At 38.6% G+C, this 27,962-nt stretch overlaps 1 protein-coding gene across 1 annotated transcript; it reads right to left on the reverse strand.

Annotated features, from left to right (window-relative positions):
* Positions 1-33: 33 nt before the first annotated feature.
* LOC139318019 (protein FRA10AC1) lies at positions 34-27,958 on the reverse strand. Its single transcript, XM_070945254.1, has 14 exons — positions 27,865-27,958; positions 21,247-21,323; positions 17,029-17,115; positions 16,903-16,948; positions 15,818-15,894; positions 14,943-15,026; positions 12,326-12,410; positions 10,760-10,805; positions 7,989-8,102; positions 6,759-6,801; positions 4,139-4,266; positions 3,564-3,602; positions 1,365-1,449; positions 34-149 (listed from the first exon to the last, which is right to left on the reverse strand). Exons 1-14 carry the CDS (start codon positions 27,895-27,897, stop codon positions 107-109), a joined length of 987 nt encoding a protein of 328 aa, XP_070801355.1. The 5' UTR covers positions 27,898-27,958; the 3' UTR covers positions 34-106.
* Positions 27,959-27,962: the final 4 nt, after the last annotated feature.

Here is a 27,962-nt window from a genome sequence, read left to right on the forward strand (position 1 = left end):
AAACATATTTTAAAAAAAATATTGTGAATGAAATGTGAAAAACTGCTTTTTATTTACAGATTTTGAGGAGTATGAAGAAACAAGTTTCAGATTTGGAGATCTCATTTCAGAGAAACAAGTCTTGAAAGTATTCGTCAAATTCTTCCTCCCTATAAAATAAAGGAAATACGTAACATGAGTTATTGAATCAGAACAAGACTATATTGTTTTATACGTGCAGGGAATGCTTTACAGCAAAGGTTCCACATTTTACAGATATACCATCAAGGGTGTGCTGACAATATTTATCTGACTAGGCAACTCAAGCTTTAAGTAAGTAAGTAAGTAAGTAAGTAAGTAAGTAAGTAAGTAAGTAAGTATATTCATGAGCAAAAGCAATCCCTGCTCTGGAGATTAACTAGCAAGGAAGAAGTTTTTGTTCTTTTGAGTTTTCTAGAATTGTGGAGAACGAAATAAAGGAATCCTAGCACAGATCAAACTGAGAATAAAAAACTAACCCATCCAATCTTCTATATACAATGAATAATACATAATTATAATATTACATAATTATAATAATACATAATCTATATAAGTGGCTATAAGGCTCGGTTTTTTTTTTTTTAATTGATTTATATGCTGCCCTTCTCCGGAGACTCAGGGTGACTTACAATGCGTTAAGCAATAGCCTTCATACTTTTGTATATTTATACAAAGTCAGCTTATTGCCCGCACAAACTGGGTCCTCATTTTACCTACCTTAGAAAGGATGGAAGGCTGAGTCAACCTTGAGCCTGGTGAGATTTGAACTTGCAGTAATTGCAGGCAGCAGATGTAAGTGGAGGTTAATTAGTCTGCTGAGCCACCAGAGCTCTTTATTTTGTACATTCTCAAGCTAAGTGCCTATCTTCCTTCAAAAGTAGTTTTTCTCTGAAATGTAATCATCTTAGACAAGCTTACTAATTTTTTTAAAAAAAATTATTGCTTTTAAAATAATGACCGAGAAATAGCAAAAAATCACAAAGATAAAAATATGTGTGTTATCAAAGTAAAGAAAACGCATAGTGTTTTTTTAGGTGAAAGAATGCAACAAAAGAAAAGGGTATAATGGATCAGTTTAGCTATAAATAGTTAAAATTCTATATATAATTATCTAAAGCAATTATTCAAGTACATATGTATTTATCTCATATTTTTACTTCTGAGAGAGAGGGAGAGAGAGGGTGGGAGGGAGGGAGGGAGAGAGGGGGGGGGGAGAGAGAGAGAGACTGTATGGATACAGTACCTACATGTCTGTGTGTGTCTATAAAAATAAAAAACAATGCTTTTGCTTCTTAATTAAAATTTCTGTTTAGATAAAGTTTAAGGAGGGTCACAGGACAGACCTTGTTTTTTCTTCTGCATCCTGTGGTGGACCCCTCCAGAAATCTGCCTCAGAGGGACCATCTTCCTGATCATCACCATCTGAGTCTGTTAAACAAGACAACAATGTTTAAATTTTTTTTTTTTTTTTAATTTATTTTTATATGCCGCCCTTCTCCGGAGACTCAGGGCGGCTTACAATGCGTTAAGCAATAGCCTTCATACTTTTGTATATTTATACAAAGTCAGCTTATTGCCCCCACAATCTGGGTCCTCATTTTACCCACCTTAGAAAGGATGGAAGGCTGAGTCGACCTTGAGCCTGGTGAGAATTGAACTTGCAGTAATTGCAGGCAGCTGGATGTTAAATGCTGCCTTAGTAGGAGGCATTAGCCTCCTACATCACTCAGAGCATTTTCATGTTTTGAGCTAGACTTCTTTAACACATTTTTTTTAAAAGCATAAAAATAAAATGGGGAATAATTCATACATAATTTAGTTAAGCAGATATTCCTGATCACTATCCATTGGAGTTATCATTTTTAGCAATGACAAATTGGGGATATAAAAAACATGTTCATAGATACACCCCCTTTTTTTTGTCCTATATTAAAAAGGGGTTGGTGTAGTGGTAAACGGTTATAAACGCAGACTATGAGTCCCTCATCTAGCACAAAGCCAGCTGGGCCAGTTACATCCTCTCAACCTCAGGAAGGAGGTAACAGTAAACCACTTCTGTAAATGTTGCCAAGAAAACTGCAGGGACACACTAGGGGTGAAATGCTCCTGGTTCGGACCGGATCACCTGATCCAGTAGCAATGGAGGCGGGTGGTTCGGAGAACCGGTAGCAAAAATTCCTGCCCCCCCCCTTCCATGCCCAACTGAGCCACACAATCATCAGAGGCTTTTTCTTTTAATTTTTAAAAGCATTTTTTCTACAACCTCTTCAGCCGAAAAAATGCTTTTAAAAGTAAAAAAAAAAAAAGCCTCTGATGATCGCACGGCTCAGCTGGGATCATCAAAGGGATCGGCAGAGGCTTTTTTTCTTTTAAAAGCCTCTGACGATCCAAGCTGAGTTGCCTGATCGGCAGAGGCTTTTAAAAGAAAAAAAGCCTCTGCCGATCAGGCAAGTCAGCTGGGATCGTCAGAGCCTTTTGAAAGCATTTTTTACAACCTCTTTGCCAAAGAGGTTGTAGAAAAAATGGTTTTAAAAGAAAAAAGAATTGCCCACGCCTACCCAGTCACATTAACCCCCCCACGAAGCTATGCCCACAGAACTGGTAGTAACAAATTTTAGATTTCACCACTGGGACACACCATATAGGCACTAGGAAGTAAGGCTAGCACCCATGTACAGACCCACAGTTTAATATTGTAGTGTTGTGGCTTTACCACATTTTGAATGATATATCTCATACTTCTTTTGACCAAACTAGCTCTTTATAATAAAGGTAAGTCTTCAGGTAAGATTTTCTGGACACAACTGATTTCATTAAAACGAATACAAGTTTAAACATATATTTGTGTCCTCGTCTCCAAATAATGTGTAACTTTAATATATATCAGCCTTTTATTTACTTAACAGGTCCGCATTTCAGGTAACCATCTGCTTTAGAAAGTCATTTTCATTTCAGGTGTTTGTTATATAGCAAAAGGGACTGTATTTTAAGGTATTCAAGCTGAAACCTTGATAAATGGATCTCAGAAATCAGTCTGCCTCCTAATTACATTCTATAGCAGTGACAGTTAACCTTTTTGGTACTGAGTGCCAAAACTGGAGTGCACATACATGCACCGGAACACCGGAACCTGGAAGAAAGCAGCTGGACAGTGCACATGCGTGCAGCGGCCAGCTACTCTTCGGGGTTGTCATGTGCATGAGCACCAGCCAACTGGTCTGTTGCGCATGCGCACCATTGCCAACTGCTCTCTTCTGGGTTCCGGTGCGCGCATGCACGCCGGCCAGCTGGTCTTCACGCAAAGACCAGCTGGCGTGACGGAACCTGGAAGAGCAGCTGGCAAGGGTGCACATGCCCACAGAGACGGCTCTCCGTGCCACCTCTGGCACACGTGCCATCACGGTTCTATAGCAATACATTTCTTCCTTCTATGATGTTTTTCTCCAGATTAGCTCCTTTTTTTCCTGCTTTGCATATTTAGATGATTCTACAAGTTTCTTTACTGAACAGAAATGATTTCCTACAATTTTTTTACTACTAACCTTCATCAGTTTTGTTCGATTCTTCCAAAGATGCTGGACCTAAAAAACATTTCAGAAATAATTACTTTACATTTGCGTTCCATCAAGTGCTCCTCAATTGATGATAACAATAGAACCCAGAGTTTCATAAATCATTGTGGTCATAAATTGAGGTACCGCATAAGTGGATTTGATTTTACAACTGTTTCTATTATGGTCAAAAAGCAAGTCATCATGGTTGTTAAGCGAATACGCAGTTGTTAAGCAAATCCAGCATATCCAATGGGAGTTTTTTACTTGTAAATGTGAGCTGGTTTCCAAGTGCTTGAAACGCGATCACGTAATGGGGGGAGGGGGAAGGCAGCAGTCATAACTCTGAGGATGGGTCGTAAGTAGCTCTTTTGAAGTTCATCATAACTCTGAATGGTCATTAAGCAACCAGTTGTAAGTCAAGGACTATCTGTATTGTCCTATATCTAAATTTAAATTGTAACCTCAGAGTCAGATATCCCTATTTTATAAAATGTAAATTGCACCTGTTATTTAGTTAATTGTGAGCCTAAAGGTAATCTTAAATCTTGAAATTTTCTTTTTACCTTCATGGGTCTTTTTTTTCTTTGCCTTGTGCCTGTGTGGTGAAGATGCTCTTGACTTTTTACCCTTTAAAATTTCCGAGCTTTGTTCTTTGCTGTCTTGCTTCTTTCCTGGTTTGACCTCCCTTTTCCTTTATAAGAAATAAATAACATGTCCATCCAGCTTAAAAAATGTATTAAAATGGGTTATATAATAGTTTTAATACATATTTGTATATAATAAATCAACCTTCTCTAGATGATAATTTAAATATGAATTTTTTAAACTGTCCAAATTTTGTTTCTAGCCTGCACAAAATTAGAATAAGGAATATACACTTTTCTCTGCTTGTATTAAAGATAAATGTAATCCAATCTTTCTTTCAAAAAGTATCTGATTTCAATTGAACTGATATGTGCCACGTTGATTCTAAAGCAGAATTTACTGAATTTTAACCTCAAAAATGTCTGGAAATGCTAGCACTTAGTCTTTTGGGGAGGAAACAGGGCCCTGGTATCTATCAATCTGATACTATGTTGAAAAAAAAGACTACTTACTAACCACAAAGATTATTGTCCTTATACAATTAGAGATTATACACATACAGGCAAGCTTATGCACTTGTGTTATTTCTATTTCATGAGCAAGCAACGGCTACCTACACACAGTTTCTCTGATAAATTGGTATTAAAGATACTAATTTGCTTCTTAAAACATGAATGGATGAATGAATTATAATGATGTTACCAATCAAGTAATAAGGCAATAGAAATAAAGGCTCTGCTTATCTTTCAGGTTAAGTTCTCTACTAGTTTTCCTTAAATTATGCAGCAATAATAGATAGGTTGGCAATACGAAACAGGATGTGGTAGAAAACGGGCCACAGTCAGAGGAGGAAGGAGCTCAGAGGGCCAAGAGACAAAGACACTGGGGATGTCTGGGAGGCAGGAAGAGGACGGAGGACTCCCGCAGCAGTTTACAGGGTGTATCTAATCGTTATGCACCTAAGCTCTTTAGTCTGGCATGATTTCTGTAGACAAGCAACAATAAAGAAACTATTCTGAAGTAACTCTTCGTGTTGTTCTTGGTTCCTTGGACTCGACAAAGGCTTAGCTAATGTGGCGTTTTACAACTGTGACGGTGAAGTTTGTGGGTTGGTTTCTGAACGTTTCGTTACCAGGCTAAGTAACATCTTCAGCGGAGTTTAGTGGATGCCACTGTTCTGCTGGTTATAAGGGCTTCAGGTGTGGGTGTGTCAAGTGAGGGTCTTGTGATGAGTCAGGTATGAGTCATCAGTAAGAATCTTGTGATGGATCTTGTGATAGGAAGGTTACATCAGGTCAAGGACATTGGGAGGTGAAAAGCTGGTGGGGGGGGAAGTTGCGTGGGTTGGTTGAGGGTCGATGCTGTCTCTGATTGGCTGGGAAGTTGATTTGGATTCTGAGGGGTTCATAGGCTGGTTGCAGGTCATTGTGTCTGTTGATGGAATCGCTTGTGGAGTGCCAGGCTTTGATGAACTCATGAGTGTGGCGGATGGTTTTACAACTATGTTAAAGTACACTCCTTTTACTCATACTAGCTAGGATTATTAAAGTGGTAATCAAACATATCTGGAAATAAAATTTAAATAGTAAATGGTAACAGTAATAATAACAAAAGGCCAGGCAGCTGGGAACTGTTCATATACTATGCCGATACATTACATTATCCTAGGTTCTTGTAAAGGACTAAATTTTATTTTATTTTTTATTTTTTAATTTATTTTTATATGCCGTCCTTCTCCGGAGACTCAGGGCCAGCTTACAATGCGTTAAGCAATAGCCTTCATACTTTTGTATATTTATACAAAGTCAGCTTATTGCCCCCACAAACTGGGTCCTCATTTTACCCAACTTAGAAAGGATGGAAGGCTGAGTCGACCTTGAGCCTGGTGAGAATTGAACTCGCAGTAATTGCAGACAGCTGGATGTTAAATGCTGCCTTAGTAGGAGACATTAGCCTCCTACGCCACTCAGGCTCAGGCGCCTATGCACATGAAGGCCAAGATTGGCTAAAAATTTGATAGGTGTGATTTCACATTGTTGTATATATAAAAATAATATCAAGATCTAAAAACCAAATGTTAAAGATTATGGCATAAATCAGCAGTGGTGGTCCCAATGGTTATTGACACACTGGGTGTCCTACCGAAAAGCTTGGATGGCAATTAGAAAATCTGGGCATTGACAGAATTTCTGTTTGTCAACTACAAAAGTTCATGCTGTTTTATATACTGCATTATATACTGCACTGATATAGTACAACATACACAATGCATAAGAAGGCCAACACTAGCTAAAGAACTGGCAGCTGTGAGTTCACATTTTTGTGTACAAAATAATAAGTAATAGATGCCTTGGGTGCAATCCTAAAACATCAGGAGAATCATTTGTAAACATCGGCACTGATGAAATCGCTATTAGTCAATTGCAATAGGCAGCTTTACTTGCAACCTGAAACAATTCCTTTAATATCATCAAACAACAACATCCCCTTATCCCAGGTCCTTGGGAAGCAGTTGATAGATCAAAATGCCAAATCTAGTTTAAACATCTGGTTGACTGTGTGACAAACCATAATAATATTCATTGAAAGATGCATTACCTGTGATGAAAATTTAATTTGAAAGAGCATTCTGGACAGAGTCCTTTAAAAAAAAAGAATAACATATTTTATTTATATGCACACACAGAGACACACACATAGATTGGAAATAGGAGGGATACCAATAACTATCATTAAATGCATACATAATTAAAAATTAATATGATTTTGAGAGCCTAGTCAGTATACTAATAGTAGTTAACAGCACTGACATAGAAACCAGGAAACCAAGTTTTAGTCCTGCCTTGGACACAAAGCCAGCTGAGTGACATTGGGCCAGTCTCTCTCATTCAGCCCTAGGAAGCAGAGAAGGGCAAACCACTTCCACTAAGCTGGTCAAGAAAACTGCACTGGCTTGTCCAGGGTGTTGTCAGGAGTCAACATTGACTTATTGGAGCATGGCAGCTCATTAGGCTAGGATGTTGGGCTGACGATCAACAGGCTCACGTTCAAGACCCAGTTACTGCCTCATGGTTGAGGTGAGCTCCCTCACATGCTCCAGCTGTTGACCCAGCCATTTGAAAGTGGGCAACTGCAAGTAGAGGGCAACTGCGACTAGATAGATGGATACCACTTTGGTGGGCATTTATTGGGGCCATCAAAGGAGCCCAACTGCGTCCCTGGGCAATGGTGATGTCACATTCAATCCTTTCAACCCAGAAGCACTTTGGTGCTCTCGATATGAATGTAGTAGTAACCCTGACTTGAAGGCACACATAAACATATATAAATGTTATTTTTATACTTTGGGATTGCCATATGTAAAATTTCACTTTGCATTTCTATGGGCTAACTAAATAACTCAAATTGAAATAAATCAATAAATTGAATTAAACAATGCAAATCTCTATAGGAGAAAAAATATTCCCTAATGCTAATTTATAACATGGAATCAAGATTCTTAAATCACCTTTGGTCAGAATGGTTGTGTATCTGCTTGAATTGTGTGATGGCTGAAAGTCAGCTGGCTAATTAACCTTCCTGATGTCCTTCATTCTCCTACAGATCAGGAAAGAGTAGCAGTTTGAGCCACATGGGGAGTGCAACTGATGCACCAGAAATTACCTGTCAATCTATCATAGATTATAAGTGGACCTAACTGTACTTTCTTTTGGATATGTTGTCGTTAAATTTCCCTTCACCTACATTTTTAAAATTCCTAATGTTATTTTTCTACACATTTAAGATCCATTGAAAAGGAGATAAATATTGACTACGTGACAGACTTACTTAATTTAACAAGTGCGTTTTTCTTTTGCCCATGTTCAACATAACCAAAATTCACCTCCCAGCTCTTTAAGCCTTCTTTTTCATCACAATGTTTGCTTCCACAAGAAAATTGCCCTGGAGAGAAATTGATCAGAACATTAAATTAACAAGATCGTAAGAATTTGTACATGATGCAATATTTACAAGTAAATAACTTGCTCAAATTTTAAGGGTATTATATTTAAGGATATTATTTAAGGATATTGTATTTATTAAATGCTACAAAGCATTAATAACAGAGAAAAAACTAACATTGATACACTCATATGCATACACTTTAGTCTGATCTCTTTGGTATTTTGCATAAATGGGGAAAGAAAAAAGAATTAGAAATAAAAGGCTTTATATTATTTACAGTTAGTTATAAAAAATGGGGATGAGCCTGTTTCACAGGTGTTTCTGGATAGCTTCCAGCACTATAAATAAAAATACATTGTCAATTCATTTAACTTTTTCACCTTAACACATTTTTATCTGTTGTTCTAAGGTTGTTGGAATTTCTGTGAGATGGGATATTTTATACAAAATAAGTCTTGTCTGGAAGCACTCTTAAATTCTCCATAATTATTTGCTTAGAGAAACATAATTGCCATGAATACAATGTAGCTTACAATGTAGTTTATCAGAAATTAGCATATTAAAACATACACAAAATAATAACTTAACATTCTATCTGCAGGAACAGGCACTTATGACTATGATCCAGATCAGTGCTTCTCAATCAGCTGGATGTGGTAATAGAGAAATAATCTAAGTCACGGATGTCCAACCTTGGTTTAAGACCAGTGGACTTCAACTCCTAGAATTCCCCAGTCAGCATGGTTGGCTGGGGAATTCTGGGAGTTGAAGTCCACCGGTCTTAAAGTTGCCAAGGTTGGACAGCCCTTGTTCTAAGTAAAGATGTGTGATTAAAAGCATGGCCCGAGATCTTTTAGGTGCTCAACCTGAAATGGACCCTCATCTACTGTGGCTTGAGGTGAAAAAACTTTCTGGTTCTGATGTTCATTCAAATGCCTTCCAAAAGGTCCTTGCAAACAAAGACAAGAAAATGGAAAGCTGGACCTTGTCATTTACTTTACTGTGGTGTCTCAATCTTCCTGCAAAGCAGCCAACAACAGCAACAACTTCAAAAGAAACAGCTTTTCATTCCAAATCACCACTACTCCTGTCTGCTTTCAATCATTTCTGCCTGTAACAGTTGAATTCGCATTATCCTTGTATTTTAGGGAACATTCCCTACCCCACAGTTTCTCTAGTTGCCTTTGGAACTTCTTGACGTAAGAGCCGTGGTGACGCAGTGGTTAGAATGCAGTACTGCAGGCTACTTCTGCTGACTGCTGGCTGCCTGTAATTTGACAGTTCGAATCTCACCAGGCTCAAGGTTGACTCAGACTTCCATCCTTCCAAGGTCGGTAAAATGAGGAGCCAGATGTTGGGGGCAATAGGCTGACTCTGTAAAGGGCTGTAAAGTACTGTGAAGCGGTATATAAGTCTAAGTGCTATTGCCCCTTATTGCAAAACAGCAAAGGTCTTGTAAAGCACAGGTCCCTTCTTAGACTTGCTTTCTGCTTTGACATTTAATTAACCAAAGGGATATTTTAGTTCGTATTTTAAAGCCACAATAGTAAAAATTGGACTAAACGTTCCTATATTCATTACATTTACATCAAATGATAGATGTTATCATCTTGGAAAGTGCTGCTTAATGTAAATGATGGCAAATAGTTCAAATCGTAATAGAGGCATATCATATTGTAATATTAATATAACCATTTACATTACAGGCAAGACAGTTGTTAAGTGAGTTTTGTCCCATTTAACAGCCTTTCTTGTCACAGTTGTTAAGTGAATCACTACTAACTTGTTAAGTCAGTAATACGGTTAAGTGAATCTGCCTTCCCATTGACTTTGCTCACCAGAAGGTCTCAAAAGGTGATCATATGATCCTGGGACACTGCAACTATCATAAATGCTAGTAGCCAAGTACCCAAATTTTGATCACATGACCATGGGGATGCTGCAACAGTCGTAAGTGTGAAAAAGTGTGAAAATGCTCATAAGTCACTTTTTTCAGTGCTGTTATAACTTCAAATGATTACTAAACGAATAATTATAAATTAGAGGTCTTTATATACACACACACACAGGGTGGGGATGTATATATATCCTAATAGACACACACACACACACAAAGAAACTCCAATAATACATTCAAGAAAACCTACAACTGCATCTCACAACAATCTTGCATGCTTATGCCTCTTAGTGGTAAACTATATTATTGCTCTATAACAATGATGTTTGATGACTATAGCAATCTTAGCAAGCCTAAGGTCATTAAAATAACAATTTACAAAACAGTAAGAATCAATTATTATATGACTAAATTATGGTATGTAAGACGGCTACTGTACAATTAACAACAATGGGGCCTGAAATCAACGCTATAACTGGTAAACTAGAAATAGGTTTTTGTAAAACTTTTGTAAAAAACTTTTGTAAAAGACTTTTGTAAAAGTCTGCGAAGATGCTAGATCAACACCTGATGTTAGGAAGGGCCAACAAACATAAGATGGAACCCATCTTTACCTGCAGTTCTTCACCTTCAAAGCATCAGATTTTGGGAGCCTGAAGAGGCTGCAGTGATAGGTGAGAAAAACCCATTCCATAACAGAATTCTGCTCATCTAAGTTAGACTCCAAGGCTCAATAAGGAACAAGAAGAAAACTTGCCTTTTCCTGACACAACTTCTTGCTCGTGTCTCCATCTAAATCCAAACTGTTGGAAAGATTTTACAAATAGAGTTAGCATTTTGCTTTTACAAATTCAGCAAGCACACGGAAATGTGATTCACTGAAGGAAAAAGTAGCCTCCATATCCGTGATGGTGAACCTATGGCACGCATGCCCGAAGTGCGTGGCATTGCTCATTCCTCTTCCGGGTTTCTGGCGCACATGACGATCAGCTAGCCATTGTGCGTGCAACAGTGCCAGAAACCGGAAGAGCTGGTCTTCCATTTTCCAGTGTGAGCATGCGCGCCGGCTAGCTGATTGGCTCTTCTTCCTGCTCGCAGCCCAGACAAGCGGGCGCGCGAAGTGCTCCCTTTTTAGCACTTGGTGCCACCCGCGCACACACTCCCTTTTCGGCACTCAGTGGGGAAAAGGTTCACCACTGCTCTATATCTAGAAGACTATTTTTTTTATTAGAGTAAGCAATGAACAGCAATGATCAATTATGAAAATGAATGTCACGTGATTCCATAGGTTGATTTAGGAATGAGGTATGAGAAATAAAAAATGAATATAACACATATAACAGTTGTGCTTTATAGTAGGCTTTTAAAAAGTTATTCATGTCTTTTATTAGGCTTTTTTTTAATCAGCTGAATTTTGGATAGTCAATGTAAAGCATCAGTATGAAGAGATCAGGTGGCTGTGCGAGTTCTATGACAGCCAGCATTTCAAGGAACGGTCGTAAGTACTACTTGTTCATGCCATTGTAATTTTGAATGGTCATTGAATGAGCACCATCAACTGAGGACTACCTGTATATCGACTTAGATTCAACAGGCTGGCCATTCAGCTATATTTCCTTTTAATCATCCATCACACTGGAATGGTTTTCCGAAAACGATCAACTGCTAAGAAGCATTGTAACCATTTAAATTCATAGCCAGGGCTATATCTGTTTTCATCTGTGCCAAAGGCTAATTTTAAGTCTCTATATATTGATTTCAAGAGGATGAAAGAGAGGAATGCAGTCATGTCATTCTCCTCTCTGGTTTTGTATTTAAGAAATGTGCTGGATCAAACTAATGCTAATGCCTTTTGCCCATTATTTGCCAATCTCACTGAATCTTAACTGCTGCAGACCATCTGTGAGCGAGAACTATGGCATTGTGACTTTTCTTAAGGACAACCACAAGGAATCTGTGGAACCACTTTTGGAAACAGAATTTTCTGCTACATGGTTGGCTCCATAGATGTTCATCCAAAGAAAGCATGAGTTTGCCAGTTCCAAGCATAGTACCTACTCATTATCATAGTAGCTGCCTCAAACATTTGCTATGGTTCTGCAACAGCCATTGGGAACAAATAGATCAACATTGCTTTGTTACCTAAACAAAATCTCTAAAAGCAAGATATAAGTTAAGTATCCTCAAATATGTGACTCTCATGCACTGGCCATAAACAATGATGCTTTTGTACAACAACCCTCTATATTGTCCCATTCCCTGAAACAATTTGCTAAAGAACTAAAATTATCTTCAAAACCTTTGGCCAGAACTTAAAAATTACCTTGTTCTCTTTGTAGTTTCTCAGATCTGCTATACAGTATTCTTTGAATAATTTATCATAGTATTTCTTACTCAACCTCTTCTCCCTAAAAGATAGAATGATTGATTGAACAGAAGAAAAAATACAAACAGACAAAAAGAGGTATTCCGCTTTTAACACTGGATAGACAGAAACGCTAACAAGTTTATTTTGCCAGTAAGTATTAGTTGCAACAGAAAATTTTAAAAATGGTTGGCATTTATTGTTGAAGTAGCTTGCTTATTACTTTACTTTTATCATGAGCATGCTTTGCTACAGAGTGTTTTATTTCACACTTCCTAAATGTCTGACGCTATCTTTTGGGGGGAAAACAAAAGGCAATATAGTTTAGTGCAGTGTTCCCCAATCTTTCTGGCTTTGCAGATTGGCGTTGGGGGGGGGGGAGGAGAAGGGATGATTCCCCATAAGCGGCGGGGGAATGCGTGCATGCAGCTCCATTTGTGCAAGCAGCAGGCACATGGAGCTTCGTGCATGCTCACTTCCGCAGCACAGTACTGAACAAGCCGTAGCCTGGTAGTGGGCCATGGCCTGAGGTTGGGGAGCCATGGTGTAGTGGTTAAAGCATTATTAGGCTAGTCACTGGGAGAGACTCAGTTTCAGTCTTTCCTGCCTTAGGGATGAAGACAGATTCATCCATGCTTTTTTTCCCCATATGCCTGGAATGGGTCTGTGCTATATTGCTACATAAACAGTTTTAACAGGCAACATCCTAAGAGCCATGACTTCTGTTTCCATTGGCAAAACTCCAGTCCCATCCTAGGTCATTCAATATATAAAAGGCCTCCTCTATCTGGCCCACATAATATTATGGCTACTCAATGCACTGCAATTTTTTTTCTTTCCTGTTGCACAGAATATGATGTACATATGGAAATGTATGACTAGTTTTTTTTCTCTCCTAATTACTTGTATAAGGATTATTCTTTAGATTATTAATGTTGTCTTGTATTCTTGTATGGACTGCACCAGTAGAGGCTAAACCAATTTTGTTGTATACGTGATGTACAACGACAATAAAGGCCTTGAACTTTGAACACTGACCCATTATTTTTTTTTATTTTTCTACTTCCTTGAAATTATGGGTCAGCTGGTTGACTGTAGACTGCAACCAGGTTTCTTTTAAATATCTCTTGACTGCCACCTAGGGGCCACTGGGATTTGCGCAGATGAAATGTAGGCATTGTTTAAGGGCTGCTGAACATTAGGAGCTTGACAAAGGTAAGACTTAGTTAGGAGCAGGGGTGAAATCCAGCAGGTTCTGACAGGTTCTAGAGAATGAGTAGCAGAAATTTTGAGCAGTTTGGAGAACCGGCAGCCTAAATTTTGAGTAGTTCAGAGAACCAGCAAATACCACCTCTGGCTGGCCCCAGAGTGGGGTGGGAATGGAGATTTTCTAATATCCTTCCCGTGGAGTGAGGAAGGAATGGGGATTTTGCAGTATCCTTCCCCTGGAGTGGGGTGGGAATGGAGATTTTGCAGTATCCTTCCCCTGCCACGCCCACCAAGACACACCACGCCCACCAAGGCACACCCACAGAACCGTTAGTAAAAAAAATTGAATTTCACCACTGGTTAGGAGAATCTGTAAAATACCCTAGAACATAGGGTGACGAGAAGAGACAAGAAGCTAAAGCTTTCCCTGTGGGAGCAGCAGTACTGGGAAAGGAATGCCTGCCAGTCAGGCCACAGAAGCTCAGTTAGCATCCTTTCAATTACATATCTTAACCTGGAATGAAATTAATCAATTTTGAGGGCCTAGAGACTTCAGTTTACCAACCCATTTAAAAAAAAAAAAAAGTATCTGCAGAAAGCAGAAACACTGATCTGCCTTTAGGCTGGTCTATAACCATAATAAGATTTGAGTTGATTTAATCTGATCTGCTTTACAGCCAAAAGAAGACTGAGAAGGTGAGCAAAGAGGTCAGGGATTAGTCTGAAGGAAGTAATCCCGAAGGAAATCGGGAGAACCAACCGGAGTCACAAGACTGCTGGCATCGATCATTTCAGCCAACACACAGAAATTTCATTTCAGACTGCTTCCCCAATGCACACCAGCGGTCCCTACATCATCTGCACAGAGCATATGAGGTAGGACAGGGATGTCAAACTCGATTTCATTGAGGGCTGCATCAGGGTTGTGTTTGACCTCAGGGGGACGGAGTGGGCATGGCCAGGGTGGGTGTGGCCAGCTTGATGTCACTTGTGTAAGGGGTGGCCCGAGCACTCTGCCAGTGAAAATGGTCTCCCGAGCTGTTTTCAGCTGCAATGGCCTCCTGAAACCCTCTGCCAGCAAAACCTTCCCTGTTTCCAGGGCAGCCTCACAGGCCAGATCTAAGCAGCCCACGGGCTGGATCCGGCCCCCAGGCCTTGAGTTTGACAACTCTGAGGTAGGACATAAGGAAACACACACCACTTCTAAATGACCACATTTTAAGCCACCCTTCGCCTGTCACGGGATACTGAGATACAGGGGGAGACAAGCAGACAGTAGGGGTTAATGGGCTGTCCTTGGGCCAGATCAAAGAGGTTGTGCGAATTGGTTTGCCCCGACAGAGAAATAAAGAAAAACTGAAGTTACCAGCTCATATCAACTTCATCCTCTTCTCTCCACAAAAACCTGTGGTTCTCCCTTATAACATCAAGGTCAGTTTTATCGTTTTCTCTGTTAAAACAAAAAATAAGTGGGGCTAATGATCAAAAGAGTTGTTTTTAATTAAAATCAGTAATAAAAGCTGTTCATTCTTTTTGTCAGATTCTTTAGCACATCATTTTTTTTCCTAAAAAGGAGCTCTTTATCAAAAAAACCACATCTCTGAGACTCCCTTGCACTGCATCAAACTGCTTCTCAGATTTTCTCTAGATTCAGAAAAAAAATGGCAAGATACAGTAACTGTACTCAGATTCTTTTATAACTTAGCAATGTTGATTTTAGTAAATATAATGTTTGTGCAGAAATACTATCCACCACATTTAATCTAGATAATACAGTTGAAGTGTGCTTTTTAATTCAAAACACAGAATCCAATTCAACAATATTCTATTTATATATACCAGTAGCTTTCTATTTTTAGTTCCTAATTACACAATTGGCATAATTAAAAGAATTCTTATTTTGCAGTTAATTCTTAAATATATGATAGAATGCTCTGCTGAGGATTAGTTGAAGCATTACTACCTCTTATAGAAACTATAATATCCAGATAGGAAAAGTGTGCATTTATTTACATAGGAATTTACTGTACTTTTTATCATCAACTTATTCAGCATGAACAAGATAAGTAAAATATAATAAGGAAGTAATCTTTAATTATCCAACAATTACTCATATATAATTTAATCTTATAAATATTTACGTATGCCAAATAAATTTTGATTCTTTTTGTCTTCAATTATTAATGATTTCAGCCTTTCTATCTTTTAGAAATAAAGTTCTATAAATAAGACGGTACTTACCCTGAACGTCTGAAGTCTTCTTTCTTACCACCATAGTATAAAATGTAATCATTTACAAACTTCTTATGTCTTGCATACTAACAGAATTAAGAAAATTAATGCTTCTTTTTAATGACTGCCTAGTAACAACTTCATCTTAAGATCAATTCATAAAAACTAACCCCAAAACATTTCTATAATACAAGGTGTAAGAGAGAAAGGTTCTAAAATGATGATTATTATGAAATGATAAGTTACACACAGTTATTACAACAACAACCTCTATCAAAACTGAAGGATACCTGCAGTAGTTGTGAGACCTGGAAAACCCCCACAACTGCTTTAAAGAGTTGCTGACCGGTGCTGTATTTACATTGAGTGTCTTGAATAATTTATTCTAAATCAAAACTGAAACACTGCAGAATTATATAAACGTGCATTTTATAGTGCTGCAGTTGTTATATATTTGAATACATACACACAGAGATACATAGACATTAATCATAGCTCATACAGTGTAAGTATTACTGTTAGCTTCAGAAATGGAGGAACCATAGTTACAATTCTTTGCCTTCTTTTAATTGCTCATCTTAATTAACATTTGGAAAACATAGCCCTGTGACTGTACAGGAAAGAGAAGGAACATCTAAGATATATAATTAAATAAACGTATCTGTGTATACGTGAATAGCAAAGAGAAGACAGTTTTCTCCTTATTAAATTACATTTTCATATTTTGAAATATTGAAGTCATAGCTATGAAAATGCATCCTATTAATCTTCCAGACTGATCTTTGACAATTTTCTAATGTAATTTTAGTGTCCGCCAGTTCAGTTTTCTTACTATTTTCTTTTCATTTAAAAAGAAACACCAATCTAACCAGATATCCTGTTTTTCCTCCCTTCCCACAAAATCAAGATAACCAGAAATTGTTCATGCTTGAACTCTGCCTTAAGAAATATAATTTAAAACATACTTGAAGAAAACCACAGAGACAAAAATAAAACCGTATGCAAAAAAAAAAAAAACTTGAGAGTGTTCAGTCACAGGTTTTTTTTTAATATTAGAGTATATTTTTGCTTTTAATTAAAATATCAAAGGATACGGCATCCATTGCTATTAAATGGAACCGTCTATTTCTGGCTTCTTCCCTAGAAAAAGGAAAATGTTATTCCAGTAATTTGGATGTTTAATGCGATTCTGACAATGTTACACTAGTGTGATGAAGTACCTGTCCCACTCATCCATTGCCACCTGTCTGTGGGCCACCTTGTCCTGCTTCTCCTTCTGGAAGGGTTTTTTGAGAATTGCATCTTCGCTGGTTGGCAGGGAGAAAGGAGAAGAAAAAGGAATTTCTTAGATATTGCATTTACCATAATTTTTAAAATCTCTCTTTTGAAAACTATGTACCATTACATATAGTAATTGTAAAATACTCGGATAATAACTAGAATCAAGAATGGTAACTAGAATCATAGCTTCCTTGGAACACATATTCAGATGCCGGGGTTCATATACCTACAAAGAACAAAATTGTATAGACTCTGGTTTTTCCCTGGCACTCTGTGAAAGCAACAATTGGACTCTGAAAAATCAGATAGGAAGATTATTGACCCTTTTGGATCACTGAACAAATCAACCCATAGTTCCCACATAAAACACAAATGACCAGATTCAAATGATCATATTTCAAACCCATTATGCCAGGGATGGGGAACTATGGCCCTTTTATGACTTGTGGACTTCAAATCCCAGAATTCCTGACCCAGCCATGCTGGCTCAAGAATTCTGGGAGTTGAAGTCCACAAGTCATAAAGGGGCCATAGTTTCCCACCTCTGCATTATGCAAAGACCTAGCTCTCTGGAGAAGGCTCTAATTAATAATAATAATAATATTATTAATAAAAAATAATAATTAAATGCTGGCCTAAATAATAATATTTTTACTATTTTTAATGGGTTGTTTTATTAGAATTTTCGGCCAATTGATTTAATTGTTTTAACTTGTTTTTAATTTTTCTATTGTCATGGTTTTATTTCTGGCTGTACACCACCCTGAGTCCTTCGGGAGAAGGGTGGTATAGAAATTTAATTTAAAAATATAATAATAATAATGCTGGGAAAGATGGAAGGGAAGGGAAGAAGACAAAAAGCAGCAAAGTGGACAGACTCAATTACAGCAACAGTGGGTACACATGAATTGATCAGAATCAAGACTTAAATATCCTAGTCAGAAAATCTCAGTATAATGGCTATTTGCTTTTTTCTTTCTTGATTAGCAACTGAGAGGCCAATTGTTGTTCTTCAAATAGTGAGATCTGATCCTAGAACTTCTAGATGTCAATCTCTAGATTACAGCAAGCTTGTTTATTTCATGTAGTCCGTTCATGTGCAAATGGAAGGAATTAGGTTGGGAAGACCAGGGGTGGGCTTCAAAAATTTTAGCAAGGGGTTCTCTGCCCAGTTGCTGGGTGAACGTGGCCATGGTGGGTGTGGCCTAGTTGGCCTCATGCACCATGGTGGGGGGGGGCTTTTTGCCCTCCCCAGGCTCCGAAGGCTTTCCTCAAACCTCCGGGAGGGCGAAAATGGCCTCCCCAGGCTCCAGAGACCTTCCCAAATTTCCGGTAGGCCCGTTTTTCGCACTTCCCTAGCCTCCGCACACACCCTGTACTTACCTGCATCCAAAACAGGCCACGTGGGGACTCCTGGGAGGGGCAGGGCAGGCCACGTGGGGGACTCCTGGGAGGGGCAGGGCAGGCTGGGCTGGGCTGGACCAGCCAGGAGTGAGATTTAGGGGTTCTCCAAACTGCACAGAATCTTAGCTAGAGGTTCTCCCGAACCCCTGCGAACCCCAGTAGCCCACCCCTGGGGAAGACTGCTTGAAATATCTGGCACTATGTTCAAATCCCCATAAGAATCATTCCAATAGGAGCAAGTGCTACAGGAGCAGGAATGCAGTGCTTATCTGCCTCTCTTTAAACCAACTGGGTACTCTAAAGAATTGCATTAAAATGGTATGTTGTGTTGCTCAATCCAAAGCACCACATAGCTGTAATGAATGTTTTTTTTACTCTTCAGGGCAAGTGAAATTCTAATGATATTTTTAAAAGATTGATAACCATAATATTCTCCTGGATAACCATAATTAGGGACCGCCTTCTGCCGCCGATAGCCTCCCACCGACCAGTACACTCCCACAGAGAGGGACTCGTCAGGGTGCCGTCAGCCAGGCAATGTCAGCTGGCGACCCCCAGGGGGAGGGCCTTCTCTGTGGCAGCTCCTGCCCTCTGGAATGATTTGCCCCCGGAGATACGAAGGATATCGGATCACCGGGTCTTTTGCCGTGCCCTGAAAACTTTTCTTTTCCATCAAGCAGGGCTGGCGTGAAACCCCCCACCCCCCATTTTTAGTCTTTTTTAGTTTTTTAGCTTTTAAGTTGTCAATGGGTTTTAATTCGAATTGTTTTAAATTTGGGCCAAAGTTATGTAATTCTTTTAATAATTTTAAATTTTGTATTGGTATGTGTTTTAGTTCTGGCTGTGCACGGCCCTGAGTCCACTAGGAGAAGGGCGAATAAAATAAAATAAATAATAATAATATTTTCACAATGAAAATATTATGGTCATCCAGGAGGAGTTGGTTTAGATTCCATTTTTTATTTTTTTGCGATTTTCTTGTTTCACCATTTTTATAGGTTTCCCCTTTTGTCTATTTTCTAAGCAACCAAGATAATGGTCCTGAATGCCATGTTCAATACTGGTGTTATTTGAATTTTTAAAAATCAGCATAAATGAATGTACCTTTTTTATAACTTTAGTCCCAATCAATCAGCGTAGGATTGCAACACATGTCACTTCCCACTCAGGCAGAAAAATCTATCTATATGGTCACTAGGAGTTGAAAAGGATTTGATGGCTAGTAATCAGTCAAACCTCCTCCTCCTTCTCAACAGGACAAGTTGAGAAGAAATAATAAGCGACAGTTGCACTTCATTTCTTTCCAGCAAGTATCCTTGCCCTCAACTTCCTAACCTCGACTTCCTTTGATTTCTTGTTAGAAAGATAGGTTATCTATGGCCAGATAACCTTCGACTTATGACTACAATTGGGACCGCAAAATTTGTTGTTAAGCGATGCGCTCATTAAGCAATGCATTACAGGACCGTACCAGATCTTACAAGTTTTTTTTCCATGATCATTAAATGAGACATCACATGCCGGCTTCCCTACTGATTCCCCTTGTCAAAAGCTGGCTGTAAGGTTGCATGTGGTGATTACATGACCCCCTGGAGGCTGCAACTGTTGTAAATGTGACCCAGTTGCCAAGCTAGACTGCAACAGTTTAGTGATGACTGATCATAAATCACTTTTTTCAGCACCGTCATTCACTTTTGTAGCTAAATGAACTGTCGTAACTTGAGGGCCACCTGTTGCTCAACGTAGCAGGGGATCACTAGCCAGCCTTTAGTGGGGCTCTGAGTCTTCCGAGCTGAAGCCCAGAACTGCAGGTAGTCCTTACAACAGTTCATTTAGTGTCCGTTCCAAGAGACAATGGCACTGAAAAAGGTGTCTTATGACCATTTTTCATACTTTATGACCATTGCAGCATTCCCATGATCACACAATTTACATTTGGATGCTGGAAAAATCGTATTTATGACCGTTGCAGTGTCTCGGGGTCATGGATCCCTTCACGACGTTCTGACAAGCAAAGTCAATGGGGAAACCAGATTTACTTAACAACCATATTATTAATTTAACAAGTGCAGTGATTCACTTAACAACTGTGGCAAGAAAAAACAGTAAAATGGGGCAAAACTCACTTAACAAATTTCCCACTTACCGTATTTTTCGGAGTATAAGAAGGTGAGTCTTATACACCAAATGTAGACCACCCACTGGCCCCCACCCTTTGGCCTCTGCCTCGCAGCAGTTACCTCCTTGCAAACAAACAGCAAGTAAAAACAGCTCCTTTCAACTTCAGCACAGCCTAATTAGCACAAGTTGATTGGATCGGCCTCCCGACTCGCAGCTGTTTTGCGAGGGCCTCTGCTGCTTGCTGCAAAGAGGTAAATTGCTGGAGCAGATGTGCTAATCAAGCTATGCTGAAAACGAAAATGAAAGTAAAGCAGGCTGTTTGCTGCAATGAGGCAAAATTGCTCAGAGGCAGAGGGAGATTTCTTTTTCTTCTTTTCCTCACCAAAAAAGGAAAGTGTGTCTTATACTCCGAAAACCACAGCAGTTACGTAAATTCTGGGCTCAATTATAATCATAACTCAAGGACTACCTATACAAGGAATAGGATGGCAAACAGCCACAAAATGGATGCACAGTACTTTTTTTTACTGTTGTTTCAAAACAAGATACTCTGTTCACACTTAAGTTTGAAAAAAGAAAAGTCTGCTATATGCACACATAGAAATTATAACGCTACCAGAGCAATATGTTACCTATTTTTCTGCTGGCAAGATTTCTCCACTGTTTCATCATCGCTAAAATCAGAGTCATAGTCTCCATGGCCAAGTATCTGGAGGAAAAAACGTACAACATGGATTCTGGTAAATTTATGGATTATAAGACACTGGCTTCAAAGGGCAATTTCCAAACTGAAATAACCAGAAACATATTTTGTGTGTGTGGGAGGGGGGGGGGGAACATGAAATGACAAAAAAAAGAAAGAAAGAAATTGGCTACTGGCTTCATAAACAAAGACTTGGGCTCAACAACGGGAAACATCAGAAGATTTCTCTCTATCCTTCTTCTCAGATATGCAAAAATCCATAATCTGCAATCATAAACTTCAATGTACAAAACAGCGAAGAAGAATAACTTTACAGCAGGAGTGGCTAGGAATCTCTGTCTGCATGTACGGGCAGTTCTCGACTTACAACAGTTCATTCAGTGACCATTCAAAGTTACAACAGCACTGAAAAAAGGGACTTATGATCATTTTTCACACTAATGACCATTGCAGCATCCCCATGGTCACGTGATCTAAATTCAGACGCGTGGCAAATTGACTCATATTTATGGCGCTTCCAGTGTCCCGGGGTCATGTTTTATGACCATTTGACAAGCAAAGTCAACAGAGAAGCCAGGTTCACTGAACAACCGTGTTACTAATTTAACAGTGATTCACTTAACAACGTTGTAAGTGAAAAGTTGTAAAATGGGGCAAAATTCACGTAATAACTGTCTTGCTTAGCAACAGAAATGTTGGGCTCAATTGTGGTCGTAAATCGAGGACTGCCTGTACGTCTCCCTCTTCAGAGAGATCATATATCCCTTCAGATCAAAATGAGAGGAAGGCTCATAGAGTAGACCGAGGTGGGCAACTAGAACAACTTTATGATCTGTGGACTTCAATTCCCAGAATTCCTGGGTCAGGAATTCTGGGAGTTGAAGTCCACAGGCCATAAATTTGCCATAATTGCCCACTCCTGGAGTAGACTAACAAAGGGTTACTTGTTTTTCTACTCCTCTTTCCTCTTCTTTTCCAGAGCAGAGGGGTAGAAAAAAAAATCTGGGACCACTGCAATGGCTGCAGGTTTCTACAATGAGGCCTCCCACTCCAAGCAATATGTACAGGTAGTCCTTGACTTATGTTCAGAAGGAAACCTATTCATGACGGGTCATAAGTCACGATGGTCTTAAAGTAGGTCATCACATGATCAACCCCCATTTTGTGAATTTTGCAGTAATTGTTGCAGCGAATCCTCACGGTCATTATGTGAATCTGCAGTCGTTAAATGAATTCATTATTTGCTCTGGGTATTTTTGCTGAAAACCGGAAGTAAATGCCGGCTTTTTTTGGGGGGGGGGGAGAATGTCGTAAATTGATCATTGTGATTAATTGCGGACATTGAAAATGGCCATAAATGCAGGCCGGTTGAGCATTCAAAATGGATCGTGGAGTGGGGGTGGCCACTGGAATTTTGGAACTGGATCGTAAGTACCATGGTAACTTCAAATGGTCATTAAGTGATTGGTCACAAGTCAAGGGAATGTTATAAAACAACTTTCAAGGCAGCCACTCAAATCGCTCACATTTTTGCCCAGAACAAACTGCATGCCCAAATGTATTCTGTGTATTGGGAACAATTTAAAAAGTCCACCCATGACTTCTTCAGATCCCAAGGTCCTAACAGTTGTGTGACTGACCGAAGTTTGTTCAGCAAAAAAAACTCTAAGAAAAAGTATAATTGAGGAAGTTATACTTTAGCCTTACTTACCAAAGTATAAAAAAGACCATTCCATGCTATGCATCAGACAACAAGGCACCAAAGGGCAGGATTCTAAAATTTATTTCCAATTTCCTCTTTCACCCGAGTGGTTACGGTTCTTCTTTAGCAAGGCCTATAACCCTGATTTAAGTTCACGAGGGGAAAAAAATTAGCCAGGAAATATGGGATTTATTAAATAGGGTGTTTTTAAGGATTGCATAATATCCCTTTCTTACAAATACTTTAGCATCCAACTTCAGTTTTGTTTATGAGAAAAGGAGCTTTCTTCCTTCTACCAATGTCATCTTCTGTAATTCAACTTTCAAGAGTGATTTCAAAAATGTCAGACATTCCTTTTGCAATTGTAAAAGTATATAATTTTTCCAAACTTACTTTGCATATTTATGGGTAAAAGTGGCATTTCTAATCACTAACGTTTATAACTGATCATAGAAAACAGACATATTAGTTATTCCACGTTGATGTACTTTGAATACACGGGTGATATCACAGCAATTGAAATTGGCAACCAGTTTCTAACGGAGGTTTTGGAACCTTGACAACTAACAAAGAACATGGAAGGGCCATGGATGTTTTCTAATTCTCTGATTAAAAAATTGTCTTCCTCTTGCAATTTACTTTAGAACAGGTTTTCAACCAACAATGGCAAACTATCAAAATGATATTTTATCTGCAACGTTTATGATACTGGGATAGATTTATGATGAGGACAAACACATTTACTAGCCATAAACATTATCTAATGGGTCATTATCACCATGCATACAACAGATTGCAAAGATGGACCAAAATAGACAGTTTCTTCAGCCTTTTAAATTATGCACACAAGTTATTTTCTTATCTGCCTTAGTAGTTACAAATTCAAAATCAGACAAAAGAGTTATCTACAGTTAAAAGTGACATAAAAACTATAACTGCCATAAAACTACTTTTCTGACTAAATTGAACAGTTTGATGGAGAGCAATCTATTAACTCTATTTTAAAAATTGAAATAAAAAATAAAATAAAAGTAAAATGATAATACATGGGTAAGGACTCTTCGGAAAGAAAGCTATTTAAGTAAATAATAATGATCTCCAAAAAAGGAAAGCATCAGGCAACTATAGACCAAACACTTGATTACCAACAACTTTCAAATTGCTAACTGGTGTGTTAGCTGATGCAGTCTAATAGCATCTAACTGAAAACAAGCTCTTTCGGTCTGAGCTGAAAGGAAACCGCACATATCAGCTCCTAACTGACAACATCATTTTGGAAAACTTTGTAAGAAAAGGAAGACCAACTTCAAAGACCAACTTCGACTAAATACAAGAAGACATTTGATTCCCTGCAACATGACTGGATAATGAAATGCCTATAAATACGGTTGATGGGTGAATAGGAGTGAACAGAAACATCAGAATCTTGGTGCAAAAATGAATGGTACAATGGAAGACATAGCTTTTGGTCAATGGCGATAGACTGAGAGACATTAACATCAAGGGAGGAATCTTTCAAGGAGACTCAATATCACTACTGCTGTTCGTCATTGCACTGATTCCTCCATCAACACTAGTGAACAAGTCAAGTCATGGCTATGGAACATCAAAAACATCTTCCAATCTATCCCACCTCCTTCACATGGACAATCTGAAGCTGCACGGGAAACAGGGTGGATAAAAATCAATGATTTTTTAATTTAAATTGGATTTTTTTGATTTTTATCGAATTTATTTTAATAAAAAACTTTTGGAGTAAAAATCTATCGTAAGATAGTTTTCTATTTAAGATACATAAATAATTTAGTTTATTCAGCATGAAATGGAGCTTAGTTATGTAACATGAGGCTGTATATTCTGCAACACTGGGACTATCGGTGAGTCAACAGTGGGTCAAAGGAGTAGCAGAGATGATAGCTGCTCTTTAAAAATTATGATTTAAATCGAGTTGATTTAAATCAAGCCTTTTTACTAGTGATTTAAATCATGATTTAAATCCACCCTGATGGGAAAACACCATCTGAAATAGTATCACTGCTCAACACTGTCCACATATAAAGTCAAGATCCTGCAATGGTGTTTGGACTGAATAAATGTGTCACCTTCATTATCAACAGGGGAAAAATAGTGAAAACTGAAGGAATCAAAGTACTCTATAGAAATAACATCAGAAGACAATTGCTCCAAATACCTGGGCACCCTTCTTTATACTGAAGTCAAGAAGGAGGTTAATAGTGAATATATCAGAACAGTGAAGAAAAAATTTAGTCCAAATTCAGTGGAAGAAATACCACCAAGGCAATTAACACCTGAGCAGTTCCAGTCATAGATGCACTGCTGCAATAGCAGACTGAACTCAAGCAGACCTAAAACACCTGGATAGGAAGACCAGAAAAATAATGAAAATAAATCATGCTCTTAACGATATTAACAAACTCTATTTACCAAGGAGTATAAATGGGAGTGGAATGTTGCATGTACACCAGAGAATTGAAAAAGAAAAAAGAGCATTGGAGTAATATCTGAAGGACAGTGAAGAAGCTACACTGTATGACCAAAAATAAACTGTTTATCAAAAATGACTTAACACTGTAGCCAAAATGATTCACTAAAACATCTGTAAAAATGATCATGGGCCAGTAATGAAAAATTGGTGGGATCAAATAGTTGAAAAAGTAGTCAAAAATGACCAGGTTAAAATTACATGGGAATTCCAAAAAAAAACTAATAAAGACTTGGTGCATACATCACATCGAACTGTGTTTGAAAAGAAGAATATGTGGATAATTGATGTGGCAATACTAGGGTGTAGTAGAATAGAAAAAAAATGAAAAATATCAAAAAGTATCAAAATCTGAAAATTGAAATTGAAAGATTATGGCATAAACCAATCATGGACGTCCCAGTGGTTATTGGTTCACTGGATGTCATACCAAAAAAATCTTGGACAGCGCATAAAAGATCTGCACAAATTTTCCATCTATCCATTACAAAAAGATACATTGTTTGGATCCACACATATATTACGCTAATACATTACGACATCCTAAGTTCTTGGGAAGAATTCCATAGGTATGAAGGCCAATCCCAGCTAAACAACTGGCAGCTGTGATTTCACATAGTTCTGTATATAATAAGTTCATATCACTTTAGTTCTGCATTTGATTGAATGTTGATGTGCTAAAATTATGCAAATTGTATCCCCAATGTTCAAGACAAGCACACATTTTTCCCCACTTTTAACACAAAGCTTCAAGAAGGATTTATTATGATTAAACTGCACAATTTTAATATATGAACTATGATTTAGATTGCAACTATCACATTCAGGTGAGGCAGAGCCTTTACCCTAATTGCTTTCTGAGATCTACTCCCTTGTGTGTAAGGTATATTTTGGGAAGCAAGTAGCTGGGAGATTTCCTGCATGTAATGAAACATTAACTTACTTTGGCATAAAATAAACAGAAAAAGAGAGCTATGACAGAGCCTGTACAGTGGCTGAATTGACTGTAAATGGAGGAATACGCTCACCTTGGCTATACAATTGTGATATGGTTTTATGATTCATATGAATGCACTTAAAAAAAAATTGAGAGGTGAACTGTAATGTGAAGCAATAAGAGCCATGCCATTTGCAAAATTTCAATGCATCGTCTTTAGTTTTGATTCATCTCTAAGTTTGCCTAGGCTTAGAAATGATACTATGATAGCCTAAAATATGGAACCCATGTAAAATGAAATGCACTTACTGAATTTAATAATCACCTCAGCATATAGATTATTGATGAGCTACCATATAGTAAACTCCATTCAAGCACAACACATACTGTCCTACTCCTGGCCGATGTACACTTCACAATAAAATTATTTATTTATTCATCAAACAAAAATTACAAATTAAAAAAATAAAATGTGACAGGGGTGGTAGGCACATTAGTGCACTTATGCATACCCCATTAGGAATGTGTTCAATATGGGATGAGGTCCACAGGAATTATAGATATGATTTTAACACTGCGATAAACATTCTGGAGATTCTCCATGGAGATTCTCAGTCATCCAGGTCATGGTTGTCCTAAAAGGCAACTGGACTTTATTTTTCCTTGAAGATGTTTCGCTTCTCATCTGAACTGAAGAAGCTTCTTGAATGAGAAGCAAAAAGTCTTCAAGGAAAAACAAAGTCCAGTTACCTTTTGAAAAAAGCACCTTTTTGGAACTATGGCAGTAACGTTCTCACACTCAGTCTTCAGACTAAAGAAACGCAAATATACGCAGTCCTCAGTTCATTGAGTGACCATTCAAAGTTACGGCACTGAAAAAAGTGACTTATGACCATTTTTCACACTTAACGACCATTGCAGCATTCCTTCCATGGTCATGCGATCAAAATTCAGACACTTGGCAACTGACTCATATTTACGGCGGTTGCAGTGTCCCAGGGTCATGTGATCCCCTTTCGCGACCTTCTGACTAACAAAGTCAATGGGGAAGCCAGGTTCACTTAACCACCGTGTTATTAAGATCCCCTGCAACGATTCACTTAACAACCTTGGCCAGAAAATGGGGCAAAACTCACTTAACCAATGTCTGGCTTAGCAACAGACATTTTTGGGCTCCATTGTGGTCGTAAGTCGAGGACTACATGCAGTATCCCCGCAATTCACCGTCCTCCTATATAACCCAGTTTTTAAATTCGATCGAATATTCTGAAAACGCATCCAGCTACGATGCCCGGGAAGGTTTTCTCTGCCGGACCAATCAGCGTAGCGCAGCACCGCCCCGGGGCGAAACCTCTCGCTGCCCCTGCTGCCCTCTCTCCCTCCAGAGCGGAGGACCGCTACTTACAGCCCTGGGCAGCTTCCTCTCGGGGGCCGCCATGTCACCTCCCAATCAGTCCGCCTTCCACGGCTCGGCTTCGTTTGCGACTTGTAAGGTGCGCCTAG

The sequence above is a fragment of the Pituophis catenifer genome, unplaced genomic scaffold (assembly GCF_029215685.1).
Source record: "Pituophis catenifer annectens isolate HBS135680 unplaced genomic scaffold, rPitCat1.0.hap2 SCAF_6, whole genome shotgun sequence".
In the NCBI taxonomy this organism is placed as follows: Eukaryota; Metazoa; Chordata; class Lepidosauria; order Squamata; family Colubridae; genus Pituophis; species Pituophis catenifer.

What these genes read in the sequence shown, in the direction of transcription:
- LOC139318019 (XM_070945254.1), bottom strand. Translation starts at nt 27,897, where the DNA reads ATGGCGGCCCCCGAGAGGAAGCTGCCCAGGGCT. An exon ending in ATTTAATAGCAATGGATGCC is followed by an intron (nt 15,895 to 16,902) that starts GTATCCTTTGAT and finishes TAATTCTGTTAG; the next exon opens with TATGCAAGACATAAGAAGTT. An exon ending in AAACGCACTTGTTAAATTAA is followed by an intron (nt 6,802 to 7,988) that starts GTAAGTCTGTCA and finishes TTTTTTTTAAAG; the next exon opens with GACTCTGTCCAGAATGCTCT.